Here is a 17,942-nt window from a genome sequence, read left to right as displayed (position 1 = left end):
TTTCTTGTAGTATTAAATCATGTTTGTCCATTAGGAAGGGGTTATATGGCATGGACCTAGGAAGAAAGGAATGTATGTGGAGATAAGAGAGGACAGGGAGGGCTCCACCAGAGTTATGGTGTTTGGGGGAGCCTGGAACGGTCAGTTGAGGGGTTATAAACTGTTGTTAGACTCATTAGAAAATCCATGTTGGTGTGTATGTGTGTGCGTAGTTTAGGATGATATAAGAAGGAATGGATTTGTGAAAACTTGGGAGCTCTCGCAAATAAATTGGAACCTGATCAATTGTGAGCTGAGAATTCTGTCTGTTTTATTTAAGACCAGAACTTTACAAACTCTGGGTATCAGACAGATAAATATAATTGGAATTTATGAACACTGATTAAATAATTACTTGACACTGGGTCTGAGCATGTTGATTTTAAGTTCTACAATATTTTGAAGCAGATATTTGAGAGGTAGCCTCCCTCCACCAGCACAGTGATGACAGACAAATATCAGAATAATCAAACAGTGACCCACTTCAAGGTACTAGTTCATCTTATTTCAAACTATGCAAGCTTTATGATGACACCCTGCATGGGTATGTCAGATTGAACCCTGTTTGTTATATAAAATGTAGCTACTGGCTCTACTGTAGGTGCCGTCCCCTCAACACAAGTACCTTTTCCATGTCTAAACAGGGAAACTTTCATGTTATTGGACTGTGTTTTATTTAGAGTCTACAGAAGAGGACAACTACACCAGTTCTGAGAGGACCACACCAGGCTCATGGTCCGGTACTGAGCCCCTGGCCCACATTGACATCTGGGGGGAGGATGAGGTTCAGACCCTGCCCACAACGGCCCCTTCTACATGGACATATCAGCAAAGATGAATGACAAAGGGTACTCCAAGACCCCAGAGCAGTATGATTGGAAAGTCAAGACCCTAGAGCAGTGCCGTTGGAAAATCAAGACCCCAGAGCAGTATGATTGGAAAATCAAGACCCCAGAGCAGTGCCGTTGGAAAATCAAGACCCCAGAGCAGTGCCGTTGGAAAATCAAGACCCCAGAGCAGTATGATTGGAAAATCAAGACCCCAGAGCAGTGTCGTTGGAAAATCAAGACCCCAGAGCAGTGTCGTTGGAAAATCAAGACCCCAGAGCAGTGTCGTTGGAAAATCAAGACCCCAGAGCAGTGTCGTTGTAAAATCAAGACCCCAGAGCAGTGTCATTAGAAAATCAAGACCCCAGAGCAGTGCCGTTGGAAAATCAAGACCCCAGAGCAGTATGATTGGAAAATCAAGACCCCAGAGCAGTGTCGTTGGAAAATCAAGACCCCAGAGCAGTGTCGTTGGAAAATCAAGACCCCAGAGCAGTGTCGTTGGAAAATCAAGACCCCAGAGCAGTGTCATTGGAAAATCAAGACCCCAGAGCAGTGCCGTTGGAAAATCAAGACCCCAGAGCAGTGTCGTTGGAAAATCAAGACCCCAGAGCAGTGTGGGTGGAAAGTCCAGACCCCAGAGCAGAGTCGTTGGAAAATCAAGACCCCAGAGCAGTGTGGGTGGAAAGTCCAGACCACAGAGCAGAGTCGTTGGAATGAGGAATAAATTCCATCAGTGCTACGACAGGAAACAGTATGTTTGTACCCAACAGGTTTAAATTTGACACTTTCTGATGTTTATACTTTTCATGTTGATATTAACTTATTGCAGTAATTGTACTCTAATCCAACCAATAGCCAGAATTACTGCATCCGAAAATGTTTTCAGAGAGAGAATGTTTAATTTGTTCGATAAAGTCCATTTATGTCCAAATACCTCCTTTTTGTTCACGCGTTTAGCCCAGTAATCAAAATTCATGAGGCGCGATCACTAGGTGCAGACGAAAAGTCAAAAAGTTCCGTTACAGTCCGTAGAAACATGTCAAACAATGTATAGAATGAATCTTTAGGATGTTTTTAACATAAATCTTCAATAATGTTCCAACCAGAGAATTCCTTTGTCTGTAGAAATGCAATGGAACGAAAGCTACCTCTCACGCGAACGCGCGTGACCAGCTCATGCCACTCTGGGAGAGACCTTACTCTATCCGCTCTCATTCACCCCCACTTCACAGTAGAAGCCTCAAACAAGGTTCTAAAGACGGTTGACATCTAGTGGAAGCCTTAGGAAGTGCAATATGATCAATATGATCCTATAGACACGGTATATTCAATTTTGGATTTTTCTCAGGGTTTTGCCTGTCATTTGAATTCTGTTATACTTACAGACAAGATTCAAACCATTTTAGAAACTTCAGAGTGTTTTCTATCGAAATAATATAACCCATATAACCCAAACCAATGCAATTTGCCAAAGTACAGCCCCCACACCACTAGAGGGATAACTTCAACCACCAACTTACCATCCGGAGACAAGACCGAGTATAGCCCACAAAGATCTCAGCCGCGGCACAACCCAATGGGGGCGCCAACCCAGACAGGAAGACCACGTCAGCGACTCAATCCACTCAGGTGATGCACCCCTCCTAGGGACGGCATGGAGGAGCACCAGTGAGCCAGTGACTCAGCCCCTGTAATAGGGTTAGAGGCAGAGAATCCCAGTGGAGAGAGGGCAACCAGGCAGAGACAGCAAGGGTAGTTCATTGCTCCAGAGCCTTTCCATTCACCTTCACACTCCAGGGCCAGACTACACTCAATCATATGACCTACTGAAGAGATGAGTCTTCAGTAAAGACCGGTCGAGAACGAGTAACCATCTCACATGGATAGGCAGACCATTCCATAAAAATGTTGCTCTATAGGAGAAGGCTCTGCCTCCGTAAACACACCAGCCAGCTGGTCTGTGCATGCTCTGAGGACGCGGCTGGGGTTGCCGTCTGGGCCTGCAGCCTTGCGAGGGTTAACACGTTTAAATGTTTTACTCACCTCGGCTGCAGTGAAGGAGAGGCCGCATGTTTTGGTTGCAGGCCGTGTCAGTGCCACTGTATTGTCCTCAAAGCGGGCAAAAAAGTTATTTAGTCTGCCTGGGAGCAAGACATCCTGGTCCGTGACGGGGCTGGTTTTCTTTTTGTAATCCGTGATTGACTGTAGACCCTGCCACATACCTCTTGTATCTGAGCCGTTGAATTGAGATTCTACTTTGTCTCTATACTGACGCTTAGCTTGTTTGATTGCCTTGCGGAGGGAATAGCTACACTGTTTGTATTCGGTCATGTTACTGGTCACCTTGCCCTGATTAAAAGCAGTGGTTCGCGCTTTCAGTTTCACGCGAATGCTGCCATCAATCCACGTTTTCTGGTTTGGGAACGTTTTAATCGTTGCTATGGGAACGACATCTTCAACGCACGTTCTTATGAACTCGCACACCGAATCAGCGTATTCGTCAATGTTGTTGTCTGACGCAATACGAAACATATCCCAGTCCACGTGATGGAAGCAGTCTTGGAGTGTGGAATCAGATTGGTCGGACCAGCGTTGAACAGACCTCAGCGTGGGAGCTTCTTGTTTTAGTTTCTGTCTGTAGGCAGGGATCAACAAAATGGAGTCGTGGTCAGCTTTTCCGAAAGGAGGGCGGGGCAGGGCCTTATATGCGTCGCGGAAGTTAGAATAGCAGTGATCCAAGGTTTTGCCAGCCCTGGTTGTGCATTCGATATGCTGATACAATTTAGGGAGTCTTGTTTTCAGATTATCCTTGTTAAAATCCCCAGCTACAATGAATGCAGCCTCAGGATGTATGGATTCCAGTTTGCAAAGAGTCAAATAAAGTTTGTTCAGAGCCATCGATGTGTCTGCTTGGGGTGGGAATATATACGGCTGTGATTATAATCGAAGAGAATTCCCTTGGTAGATAATGCGGTCGACATTTGATTGTGAGGAATTCTAAATCAGGTGAACAGAAGGACTTGAGTTCCTGTATGCTTTTGTGACCACATCACGTCTCGTTAGCCATAAGGCATAGCCCCGCCCCTCTTCTTACCAGAAAGATGTTTGTTTCTGTCGGCGCGATGCGTGGAGAAACCAGCTGGCTGCACCGACTCCGATAGCGTCTCTCCAGTGAGCCATGTTTCCGTGAAGCAAAGAACGTTACAGTCTCTGATGTCCCTCTGGAATGCTACCCTTGCTCGGATTTCACAACCTTGTTGTCAAGAGACTGGACATTGGAGAGAAGTATACTGGGGAGTTGTGCACGATGTGCCCGTCTCCGGAGTGTGACCAGAAGACCGCTACGTTTCCCTCTTTTACGAAGTCGTTTTTTTGGGTCGCCGGCTGGGATCCATTCCGTTGTCCTGGGTGAAAGGCAGAACACAGGATCCGCTTCGCGAAAGTCATATTCTTGGTCGTACTGATGGTGAGGTGACGCTGCTCTTATATTCAGTAGTTCTTCTCGACTGTATGTAATGAAACCTAAGATGACCTGGGGTACTAATGTAAGAAATAACACGTTAAAAAAACAAAAAACTGCATAGTTTCCTAGGGAACGCGAAGCGAGGCGGCCATCTCTGTCGGCGCCGGATTCATCAAGATGAATTGTCAGCCCCAAAAGAGGATCTCTTTGTTTCTTAGGGCCTAGAACTAAAATCTTATGTCTGAAACACAAGCTTTGAGGGTAGGCAATTTTGGGGCTTCACCATGTTTCATTGGAATGTACAGCTGTGTGTCATCCGCATAGCACTAAAAGTTAACATTGTGTTTCCGAAACGACATCTCCAATAGGTCAAATATATAGTGAAAACAATAGTGGTCCTAAAATGGAACCTTAAGGAACACTGAAACTTACAATTGATTTGTCAGAGGACAAACCATCAACAGAGACAAACTGATATCTTTAAGAAAAATAAGATCTAAATCAGGCAAGAACTTGTTCGTGTAGACCAATTAAGATTTCCAATCTCTCCAAAAGAACGTGGTGATCGAAGATGTCATAAGCAGAATTAAGTTGTAGAGCCTTGGTTTGAAGCCATTAAAAGGTCATTTACCACCTTCACGAGTGCAGTCCCAGTGCTATGATTCTGTTCATTCTGTTCAGGATATGATTCCATGTCATATGGTAAATGTACATCAAACATAGCGATTGTAAACATTGACACTGTATATGATGAGTTTTATGTGTTATTTCATAGTTTTGATATCTTCACTATTAGTATACAATGTAGAAAATAGTCAAAATAAGGACAAACGCTTGAATGAGTAGGTGTTCTAAAACTTTTGACTGGTAGTGTACATTATTTGTCTTCAGTAAGGCAGTGATTTGCTGCACAATAGCTTTTCTCAAATATTTGTTTTACAAAAATAATGAGATCCTCAGTTGATATACAGTTGAAGTTAGGATCACCACTTTATTTTAAGAATTTGAAATGTCGGAATAATAGTAATAATAATGATTTATTTCAGTTTTTATTTCTTTCATCACATTCCCAGTGGGTCAGAAGTTTACATACACTCAATTAGTATTTGGCAGCATTGCCTTTAAATTGTTTAACTTGTGTCAAATGTTTGGGGTAGCCTTCCACAAGCTTCCCACAATAAGTTGGGTGAATCTTGACCCATTTCTCCTGACAGAGCTGGTGTAACTGAGTCAGGTTTGTAGGCCTCCTTGCTCACACATGCTTTATCACTTCTGCCCACACATTTTCTATAGGGTTGAGGTCAGGGCATTGTGATGGCCACTCCAATACCTTGACTTTCTTGTCCTTAAGCCATTTTGCCAAATCTTTGGAAGTATGCTTGGGGTCATTGTCCATTTGGAAGAAACATTTGCGACCAAGCTTTAACTTCCTGACTGATGTCTTGATATGTCGCTTCAATATGTCCACATAATTTCCCTTCCTAATGATGCTATTTTGTGATGTGCACCAGTCCCTCCTGCAGCAAAGCACCCCCACAATATGATCTTCTTCGGCTTGCAAACCTCCCCTTTTTCCTCCAAACATAACAATGGTCATTATGGCCAAATAGTTCTATTTTTGTTTCATCACACCAAAAAAAGTATGATCTTTGTCCCCATGTGCAGTTGCAAACCGGTTTTAGAGCAGTGACTTCTTCCTTGCTGAACGGCCTTTCAGGTTATGTCTATATAGGACTCTTTTTTACTGTGGATATAGATACTTTTGTTCCTGTTTCCTCCAGCATCTTCAATAGGTCCTTTGCTGTTGTTCTGGGATTGATTTGCACTTTTCGCACCAAAGTATGTTCATCTCTAGGAGACAGAACGCGTCTCCTCCTGAGCGGTATGACGGCTGTTGGTGGTGTTTGTACTTGCGTACTATTGTTTGTACAGATGAACGTGGTACCTTCAGGCGTTTGGAAAGAGGCACTGAGTTTGAAGGTAGGCCTTGAAATACATCCACAGGTACATCTCCAATTGACTCAAATGATGCCAATTAGCCTATCAGAAGCATCTAAAGCCATTTTCTGGAATTTTCCAAGCTGTTTAAAGGCACAGTCAACTTAGTGTATGTAAACTTCTGACTCACTTGAACTGTGATACAGTGAATTATAAGTGAAATAATCTGTAAACAATTGTTGTCGTTTGATAGATGTAGATGTAGATGTCCTAAACGACTTGCCAAAACTATAGTTTGTTAACAAGAAATTTGTGGAGTGGTTGAAAAAATGAGTTTGAATGACTCCAACCTAAGTACACTTAAACATTTGACTTCAACTGTATTTTCTTTAGATACAAATACCTAAAATAGTAATGTTTTAATAGAGACAGCGTTTAAGAAAGTGAAATACTAAATATGTGATGAGACATAAATATCAAGAGAGCTTGTGAGCCACTTATTTCCAACATCTAGTCTGGCGCCGCTAACAAAAGTGTACCACAGTGGTGCAATCCCTATTACTGCAACAACCTCCACCCAGTTTAAATACTTTCATTTCTTTAGGCTGGGTTTTCAATCATAAACTCATACCGTATGAATACTCGTCAAATACTATTTTTTGTTCTTCATTTGAAATAGTTTTTTAAATGTAATAACAATTCTCCCAAAATTCTCCAAAGTGTAAATAACAAACCATAAAATGCTCAATATGAAGTTAAAACATTATTTGGATAGTCCATCTGTAAATGTTCTACAGACTATTAGTAATATTTCAGCTAACTATCTACAAAACCTAACCCTATCTCGAACCCTAACTTTATCCTAATCCTAACATTAACCCTTACCCTTATTCTAACCCTAACCTTAACCTTTACCCTAAACTTAACATTAACCCTTACCCTAACCCTAACATTAACCCTTACCCTAACCCTAACATTAACCCTTACCCTAAACCTAACATTAACCCTTACCCTAACCATAACATGAACCCTTACCCTAACCCTAACATTAACCCTTACCCTTATTGTAAACCTAACCCTAACATTAACCCTTACCCTAACCCTAACATTAACCCTTACCCTTATTGTAAACCTAACCCTAACATTAACCCTTACCCTAACCCTAACATTAACCCTTACCCTTATTGTAAACCTAACCCTAACATTAACCCTTACCCTAACCCTAACATTAACCCTTACCCTTATTGTAAACCTAACCCTAACATTAACCCTTACCCTAACCCTAACATTAACCCTTACCCTTATTGTAAACCTAACCCTAACATTAACCCTTACCCTAACCCTAACATTAACCCTTACCCTAACCCTAACATTAACCCTTACCCTAACCCTAACATTAACCCTTACCCTAACCCTAACATTAACCCTTACCCTAACCCTAACATTAACCCTTACCCTAACCCTAACATTAACCCTTACCCTTATTGTAAACCTAACCCTAACATTAACCCTTACCCTAACCCTAACATTAACCCTTACCCTAACCCTAACATTAACCATTACCCTAACCCTAACATTAACCCTTACCCTAACCCTAACATTAACCCTTACCCTTATTGTAAACCTAACCCTAACATTAACCCTTACCCTAACCCTAACATTAACCCTTACCCTAACCCTAACATTAACCCTTACCCTAACCCTAACATTAACCCTTACCCTAACCCTAACATTAACCCTTACCCTTATTGTAAACCTAACCCTAACATTAACCCTTACCCTAACCCTAACATTAACCCTTACCCTAACCCTAACATTAACCCTTACCCTAACCCTAACATTAACCCTTACCCTTATTGTAAACCTAACCCTAACATTAACCCTTACCCTAACCCTAACATTAACCCTTACCCTTATTGTAAACCTAACCCTAACATTAACCCTTACCCTAACCCTAACATTAACCCTTACCCTTATTGTAAACCTAACCCTAACATTAACCCTTACCCTAACCCTAACATTAACCCTTACCCTTATTGTAAACCTAACCCTAACTGTAACCTTAACCAACAGTTGCTTGTCAACAGATAGTTTGTTGATCGTATAACCATCTGTAGAATATTTACAGATGGAATATCCGGACTATCCAAGTAAAGTGTTCTCTACAGACTATTAGTAACATTTCAACTAACTATCTACTAACGCTAAACCTAGCGCTAACCATTTCCTATGTACAGTGCCTTCAGAAAGTATTCAGACCCCTTGACTTATTCTAAAATGTATTAAATGTTTTTTTTTATCGATCTACGCACAATACCTCATAATGACAAACAAAAGCATTTTTTTGTGCTAATTTATAAATAAAAAAACTGAAATATCACATTTGCGTAAGTATTCAGACCCTTTACTCAGAACTTTGTTGAAGCACTTTTGGCAGTGATTACAGCCTTGAGTCTTCTTGTGTGTGATGCTACAAGCTTGGCACACCTGTATTTGGGGAGTTACTAACCTAGCCTGGTATCAACAAAAAGCTGGAGGAACTCCTAAACTCATCAGTCTGGGACTCCATCTAAATTCAGTGGCAGTGGGTTAGGGAGTGACGTCACACTGACCATCAGTAGAGTCCAGGCTGAACATGCAGGAGATTACTACTGTCAGAGTTACCACAATCCCAATGTGTTCACACAGTGATAAAGAGCTGTACAAAAACTTCCCTCGGCAGTCTGCTGCACAGTGACTACTGCTACAGCTGGGACGTACCGCAGGTGCTAAGCGGGCAGAGATTGTGACAAGGAACACTGATCAGTAGAGGAGGTCATCTCTGGCATGTGACAATATGATTATCATTCAGATACAATGTTCTCTGTCATCATCATCATCATCCTGATTAAATTACAGATGATTATTGCTATATTGTCATGACAACTAAGTGTAAACATAAAAAGTAACCCCACCGAGTTACAGAGGTCAAAACATTTGCAAATTAAAATGAGAAACATTTCCGCCCCCACTTCCCCTGTATGAAAGTAAAAATATGTGGAGCTCAGAGATTAGACACGTCAGTAACTGTCAATGCCCGTCTTTAGTAATACCCATCTGATATGTCATCTATTACATGCTGGTTTATTCAGTGTAAGAAAGTCCCGTTCCTTTAGTCCACCATAGACATTACAGTAAAACTAGTTCACCCACTCACATCTGACCCAGTCCAGGCAGTGAAATTGAAACTAGACAGGGAACTGTGGGAGTGAAACTGAGATTTACATAGACAGGGCTGGGTGTTTCTGCTTGTCCCAGAATAGAGCATCACTGTCACCAGATGGTCACTCTGTCCCCAGGGGGATAGAGGTAGAGAAGACTCTATGACTATGTTAAAGCTGTGATACTTGTAATATTTTGTGGACAACATTATTATTTATTTGAGTTAAATGCAGGCATGATCACATTGGTGAGAGTCCAAGATAGCAATAACATGTTAGATTACTGTCTTTATAAGTCTAGAAGTCAAGCAGGTCAAAAACATGCCGAAAATATGAATAAAACGTACCATCTGCTACAAGTGGATAGTTCTTCTGTTAATCTGTAAACATTGTTGTATCTTGTGTTACTATGAACTACAGTTTGATGACAATCTAATTTCAAGTGAAAACCTAAATAACGAAGCAATGACATTTAGGTCTGATAGGTTTCATGAATCTATTTCTATTTCATTCAACATTTAAGACTAAAATGTAATTATTGACAACAACAAGAATCTTTGTCCAAAAGGGAAATCTTTATTTTCATCCATTAATTAAAGCATCAAAGCAAACATTCCTACAGTATCTAATAGTATAAAACAGAACACATCAAATCTAACACTGATACAACCTCAGTCTACAGAGAGGATTGACACATAAACTCAAGCAAAGCCCCCTTTTGGTCTACATGTCAGGGATCAATTAGACAGAGAACATCTGATCTCAGAACAGAGTCGAAGCAGAGGAACCAGCAGCCTCGCTCCATAGGGGTTTGTGACTGGTGGGTCCTATCCAGAACAGTCAGCCTTCCTCAAGGTCTTGGTGACTGGATTCTGGGATTTCTGCTGGGCTTCACAGGTCACCTCTCCTGCCTTGGTCCACTCCTGGCCAGTGAGAGTCAGGGTGCTGCTCCAGCTGTACAGGCCGTCCTTCTCCAGGACCCTAGAACTGGCCTCCTGGTTCTTGTTGGTCCCGTCCACTTTCCATCTTATGGTCCAGTCTGAGGGGAAGCCCTTGTTGGCCAGACATGTCAGCGTGGCTGTTGTTGTACTGGACAGCTCCTCACTAGAGGGGGGCAGGACGGTGAGGGTGGGGGCACTGTTACCTGGAACAAACAGAATACATCAATTAAGGAACTATGGCAGGGTAGCCTAGTGGTTAGAGCGTTGTACTGGTAACCAGGAGGATGCAAGTTCAAACCCCTAAGCTGACAAGTTACAAATCTGTCATTCTGCACCTGAACAGGCAGTTAACCCACTGTTAATTGGAAATGCCTTCTAAATATGAATATATAAGTTAGATTGTTTAATGTATGTGGAGAAAACACTAAAGTAACATGGTACAAAGCAGATTTATGAACTGAACTAGTATAAAGTGGTTAAATAACTAGAGATACTAGTCATAGTGACAGATATTGTTTAGGAATGATTCTGATCAGAGTAGCCTACTCATATTCATAGTATTTGCAGACTTAGAGCGTAAATACATTTTTATAAAATATATGGTAGATCATGAAGTCTGTTACAAACATAGCTTTGTATTCACACTAACAGTGAAGGTAACCATGAACTCAATACAACAATAATGACTACTATATCCAGTACTGATAGAGAAATTTACTCACAAGATCAAAAGGTGAACAAAACAGTTAATTTAGTTGTTTACTTACTTCCAACATCTAGTCTGGTGCCGCTTCCAAAAGTCCACCACAGTGATACAATCCCTATTACTGCTGGTACAAAAACCTCTGTGTTGTGTTGCTGCAGATGTTACAGTGAAGATCAGTCATATAGAATCATCATCAACACTAATACACTTGAACATCTTCCAGGTAGAACAAACACTTCATTTTAGCTGTTTCTAGATAATACAAATGAATTGTATCTTAAATCCAGATATGAGTATTTGTTCCTTCCTCTGTGTATCAGGTTCTCATAGTCTGGAGGAACAGTCCAGCATTAGATAAGTGTTGCTAGTATTCCTCCATATTGTCCATATGAAAGACAACAGCAGCAGCAGTAGTGATAGTGATCCATGTTGTATATTCCTTTATTAAACATGTTGATCTCAGATTTAACAGTGGTGGTAAAGTCACAGAGGACAGACAACACTACCAGAGGAATCCTACCAGCTTTAGTTTAGAGAAGTGTTCACTCTACTGATTAGAGGAACTTACATCAGAGACCGAGCATGAGTGAACAGACAGTTCATTATATCTGATCATCATCAGATTAACAATACAATGGTGGTGTGCCTAAAAAAACATCATGCATTAGTGATGTGATTAAAAAGTTGCTGTTTGATGTTATATAAATTAGCACATGCAGGATAAAATACATTCTAAAGATGTGAGCCTTCCTGGAAACAGAAACACATTTGAAACATGGATTTGCATAATGCATCTGCCCCGCTGCTCTAAGAGCATTTATATCCCTGTGAGTTGAACACTTCATGACTGAGAGCTGTCCTTCATGACAACAGAACCCACAACAACCATGACTTTTATCACCATCTTCATCTGGACACTTGCTTGCTGCTTTCAAGGTGAAACATTTCTGAATTTATTGTAGAAAATGTATTAAATTTATACCACTGTAATGTATATCAATAATAATATTTATATTCAGAACTATTCATTACTATATGTAATATTTCATTCATATAAATGTTTTTATTCAATTTTTCAGAATCCAGTGGACAGTACACTGTGACTCACACTCCTGCTGTGAAAGCTGTTCTCCCAGGACAGTCAGTCTCTCTGAACTGTAAAACCAGCAGTAATGTCTATAACAATAACTATCTAGCCTGGTACCAACATAAACCTGGAGGAGCTCCTAAACTCCTCATTTACTATACAAGCACCGTTCAATCTGGGACTCCATCTAGATTCAGTGGCAGTGGATCTGGGAGTGACTTCACTCTGACCATCAGTGGAGTCCAGGCTGAAGATGCAGGAGATTACTACTGTCAGAGTTACCACAATCCCAATGTGTTTACACAGTGATAAAGAGCTATACAAAAACTTCCCTCAGTCAGATTGCAGTGTCTGACAGGGAAGAGACAGTGACATGGAACACTGGTCACGAGAGGAGGTCAACATGTTCCAATATGGTTAGAAAGCAATCATTCAGATCACATGACCATCATCATCATCATCATCATGGTTATGACTTATAGTATTTGTCATGGTCTTTAAGTGTATATAAAAATCATTTGAAGTTTTGAAACACATCTGTCCATAAGCAAAGCTAGAGCTACAGAAGTTAAACAAAAGGTGTTATGACCTCAACATTAATTCATAGTTACAATCACTTCAGCCCCCCAAAACAAGTCCTCATATGGACCTCAACCAAATGTCTGATTTAAATGGATGTGATCTTCTAGCATTATATGAACTATTTTAATGAGCAGGTTACTGACCGTGAGATCTGTGAATGAGACTGTGAATGATGCTGGACTCAAACATGAGACACATGTACTGTACACTACCTACATATTAAACTATCTACACTACACTACACTGCATACACTATCTATGCTACACACAATCTACACTACACTATATACACAAAGTGTCTAGGTGTTCACACAGTGATACAGAGTTGTACAATAAAAACTCCGACTGCACAGTGACTGTCCTGCTACAGCTGAGACCAACTGCAGGTTCTGAGGGAATCAAGTATAGAAACTGTATCTGACCACTAGAGGGGACTTAAAAAGCAGCCATAACTTGTGCTTGAAATCAGTTAGTCCTAACCCACTGGGCACACACTGGTAGAATCAAAGTTGTTTCCACGTCATTTCAATAAAATTTAATTGAACCAACGTGGTATAGACGTTGAATTGACGTCTGTGCCCAGTGAGTAGGCTTTATAATGCGTGTGATAGTGCAGCCTGAGAGGAGATGTCAGATAATCCTGATTTCCTGCTGTCTGGGGATTGAGGATCAAACGGTTTTTGATTCATATGGATCTGTCTCTGTCGGTCAGCATGGAACTGGTATTTCCTTCAGCCTACGGCTCTTTTCTTTTGTGGTGAGAACAAGCCCCTCTTATGGCCCTCACTGAGATCATCCAGAGCAGGGTAACACACACACACACACACACACACACACACACACACACACACACACACACACACACACACACACACACACACACACACACACACACACACACACACACACACACACACACACACACACACACACACACACACACAACTGGCAGTTAAACTGTCATACTGTAGTCACACACACACTGATGATGTGACTCAAAGAGGAGGTGAGACAGCACACACTGTGGCCACACAGCAGCAATAGATATTTCGGCCACAACAAAGTCCAGTCTCGGTGAAGAATGTCTCTGATATGTTGACATGTCAAAATCTCTGATTAGACAGAGATAGACAAGGTAGGAAGCTGTGATACATGGTGTTGTGTCAAAATATATGACAGACCAAATGATATAGTTCGAGTAAGCAGTTGATTAATGTCTTATCACGTTGTCCCTTGTTTAAGTGAGACCCCTATATCAGCCCATATATTTTAGAGATATCAGCTCCGATATGTCAAAGATACTAAATAAGAGATTTCAGCTCCATTCTCTCAGGGATATCACCCAAGAAGAATCAGTGATACTAGTTCAGAGTGTCACCTGTTCAGAGTGACACCTGTTCAGAGTGACACCTGTTCAGAGTGACACCTGTTCAGAGGGGGAGCTTTCTGCTCTCTATGCAGTTCTTGATGTTGGCTTCATCTGCTCCCTCAGTGATGATCAGGCTTCCCCCATTATTGGTGTGTCAGTTGTACTGGTGACTGGTTTAATAAGGATGTTTATGGTCTGTTCCACATTAGTGGACAGCCTTCTATGGCCTCTCTCTGGGTTACTCTCTGGGGAGCCTCCTCTTCTAGATTTAATCTGTGGAACAGAGTATCATGTTGAAGTATCTAAAACCATACACCAGTGCTCTTCAGTCCTAGTCCTGGAGAGCCAGTGTGCAGGCTTTTATTCTAGCCAAGTATCAAATCAAATTATTATTAGTCACATGCGCCGAATACAACAGGTGTAGATCTTACAGCGAAATGCTTACTTACGAGCCTCTAACCAACAATGCACTTAAAAAAATACAGATAAGAATAAGAAATAAAAGCAACAAATAATTAAAGAGCAGCAGTAAAATAACAATAGCGAGACTATATATGGGGGGTACTGGTACAGAGTCAATGTGTGGGGACACCGGTTAGTTGAGGTAATATGTACATGTAGGTAGAGTTATTAAAGTGACTATGCATAGATGATAACAACAGAGAGTAGTAACGGTGTAAAATAAGGGGGGGCAATGCAAATAGTCTGGGTAGGCATTTGATTAGGTGTTCAGAAGTCTTATGGCTCAGGGGTAGAAGCTGTTTAGAAGCCTCTTGGCGCTCCGGTACCACTTGCCGTGCGGTAGCAGAGAGAACAGTCTGTGACTAGGGTGGCTGGAGTCTTTGACAATTTTTAGGGGCTTTCTCTGACACCGCCTGGTATAGATGTCCTGGATGGCAGGAAGCTTGGTCACCAGTGATATACTGGGCCGTTCGCACTACCCTCTGTAGTGCCTTGCGGTCGGAGGCTGAGCAGTTGCCATACCAGGCAGTGGTATGGCAACTGGTGCAGCTGTAGAACCTTTTGAGGATCTGAGGACCCATGCTAAATCTTTTCAGTCTCCTGAGGGGGAATAGGTTTTGTCGTGCGCTCTTCATGCCTGTCTTGGTGTGCTTGGACCATGTTAGTTTGTTAGTTTGTTCTCTCCACTGGCTTCCAGTTGAAGCTCGCATCCGCTACAAGACCATGGTGCTTGCCTACGGAGCTGTGAGGGGAACGGCACCTCAGTACCTCCAGGCTCTGATCAGGCCCTACACCCAAACAAGGGCACTGCGTTCATCCACCTCTGGCCTGCTCGCCTCCCTACCACTGAGGAAGTACAGCTCCCGCTCAGCCCAGTCAAAACTGTTCGCTGCTCTGGCCCCCCAATGGTGGAACAAACTCCCTCACGACGCCAGGACAGCGGAGTCAATCACCACCTTCCGGAGACACCTGAAACCCCACCTCTTTAAGGAATACCTAGGATAGGATAAGTAATCCCTCTCACCCCCCCCCCTTTAAGATTTAGATGCACTATTGTAAAGTGACTGTTCCACTGGATGTCATAAGGTGAACGCACCAATTTGTAAGTCGCTCTGGATAAGAGCGTCTGCTAAATGACTTAAATGTAAAATGTAAATGTGAGTCCTAACACATTTGATGATTAGTATTCGTGTTGATATAGGTATGTAGTAGTAGTGCTGGGCTGGAACAAGAGTCTGCATACCCTGTAGGTCTTCTGGACCAGACACTGTCATACAGCCTGAGCAAGCCATTCACATTGTTAACTTACCACCCACACAATGAGGAACACGCAGGATGTGACTGGGATCAGAAGCAGGGACAGCAGACTCCCCCTTGACCGAGTCTGTTCATGGTCCTGTGCTTCACTTCCTGAGAGAGACAACAACACACTCTGTGAGGAAGAGACTTGTGAATGTTGGGGCTGAATGAATGCTGTATGTTGGGGCTAAATTGATACTGTGTGTTGGGGCGTGTTTCTTACCTGGTGTAGTAGGGGCAGGGCAGAGTGGAGGCACACAGCGGAATCCTCCTTCTCCCTGAGCTGCAGAATTCAAAATGTCTCTGATATAGTCAAAATACTGCCCAGACGGCCATTTGACCGCCTTATAGTGGCATTTAAAGACTTGCATTGTTGCCTCCTGGAAGTACAGACAAACAAAGTAAACATCAGGATGGTTGCACCACTTAATACAGTCAATAAACTGGGTCTACAGTAACTGGGTCTACAGTAACTGGGTCTACAGTAACTGAGTCTACAGTAACTGGGTCTACAGTAACTGGGTCTACTGGCAGAACTGACAGGCATTACCAGCTCCTCATGATCAAATTGGAAACGTAGATTTTGCAGCATGGTGATGAAGATCATAATATTATCTTTGTTGGAAGAAATGGCACCAAACACCTGGGCCAGTTCCCTGAGGCTTTGTTCCAGTGGATAGATATTCAATAGAACGCAGCACACACCACTCTGGAGTAAGAAAAGGGAGAAAACCGACTTGGTTACATATAATTCCATTCTACAGATTCCAAATAAAACAAAAATGTTCATCAACAAAAATGCTGCCAAAGTTTAAGACCACCCAGCGCAACTTCTCTTGTGAAAAAAGTTTATGCATGATATTTTGTTTTTGAGAAATTCTACTCACCCGCTCTTTGGGAATATAATGTATAGAAATGTTATAATCCTTTGGAATATTGTGTTTCTGTAAAAATAAATTAGGATTATTTGGTCATTTATTTTTTGCCCAGTTTGGCCCATTTTCTGTATCAAAAGAAGAAATTTAAAGTAGTTTTTATGATTAAATAAACTATAAACTATCCCCAGACTAGTTTTGTATAGTACAGTTCAGGTTAGATGTAGAAGTTCTTACCAATAAGATCAGCCTGCTCACATCATCTGTTACAGGATTCCCAAATCCTCCTGAGCATACTCCAAGACTTGTGAATAGAAATAGGAGGACACACGTAGTCGTCCGAATCTGACAGAGGAAGCACATCAGAAAGGGAAGATTTTCCTTTCCCAACCCCTCCGTACATTGCCTTCTTTTCTGAATCTGTATATGGCTTCACTTTCTCATCAAACCTCAAGTTAATTCTAGAAACGTTCTAAAAAATTTAAATTAAAAAATATTCAGGAAAATCTGATAATAATATCATGCATAAAAATATGGATTTTTACTCACTTTGCTCTTCATATGGAACTTGAGAAGTTAACAAGGAAGACTTGAAATCCAATGTTTCTTTCTTCAGACAGAGGACTTGTCATGATGACATGTAAATACTGTAGACCAGGGTCCGGCGGACTAGTGTTGCAAGGGTCGCCTACGGGCACTACTGTCTTTCACTATCATTCATACACTCACCCGCACGCACACATTTTAGAAATTCTTACTTGTTTGATATTTGTGTTCTATCTAAATGGGGACAAAACATTTTTTTTTAAAGAGTTGTAGTCCCCTATCCATTCATAACCTGCCCTGAGCCTCTTCAAGCATCATGCCGTCATCTCACAAAATGTCTCTGTGCTGTTTCGCTAACATTTCCAGCTAAATATTTATCATAAATCTTATCAAATGGAGTGAGAATCAATATCCAGTGTAGTATCCAAGAAAATGAGGATGATATTTGGCTGTGATGTGGATTAGAAGTGAGTCTGAGAGCCTGAGAGGAGAGACAGCTGTCTGTGATTCATATGCTTTGATTCATCTGACCTTTTGTGTACGGCACAAGGACAGTATTGTGTACCAGTCCACTGTCACTCAGTCACAAAGTGTGTGTGTGTGTGTGT

General features: G+C 41.7%; 1 protein-coding gene and 1 gene segment (V, D, J or C); both read right to left on the bottom strand.

The window, feature by feature from the left end:
• Window positions 1-10,023: 10,023 nt before the first annotated feature.
• On the bottom strand, window positions 10,024-12,024 carry LOC123995885. The segment is given in 3 exon segments: window positions 10,024-10,611; window positions 11,176-11,266; window positions 12,016-12,024. Coding segments are annotated over 3 exon segments (417 nt in total).
• Window positions 12,025-15,879: 3,855 nt separating this feature from the next.
• On the bottom strand, window positions 15,880-17,550 carry LOC123995882. Its single transcript, XM_046299558.1, has 6 exons — window positions 17,338-17,550; window positions 17,026-17,133; window positions 16,801-16,857; window positions 16,464-16,622; window positions 16,137-16,293; window positions 15,880-16,024 (listed from the first exon to the last, which is right to left on the bottom strand). The coding sequence occupies exons 1-6, from the start codon at window positions 17,347-17,349 to the stop codon at window positions 15,915-15,917; spliced, it is 603 nt and encodes a 200-aa protein (XP_046155514.1). The 5' UTR covers window positions 17,350-17,550; the 3' UTR covers window positions 15,880-15,914.
• Between the last annotated feature and the right edge of the window lie 392 nt (window positions 17,551-17,942).

This window comes from Oncorhynchus gorbuscha, linkage group LG14, assembly GCF_021184085.1.
Source record: "Oncorhynchus gorbuscha isolate QuinsamMale2020 ecotype Even-year linkage group LG14, OgorEven_v1.0, whole genome shotgun sequence".
In the NCBI taxonomy this organism is placed as follows: Eukaryota; Metazoa; Chordata; class Actinopteri; order Salmoniformes; family Salmonidae; genus Oncorhynchus; species Oncorhynchus gorbuscha.
This window is presented reverse-complemented; position numbering and strand designations above follow the sequence as displayed.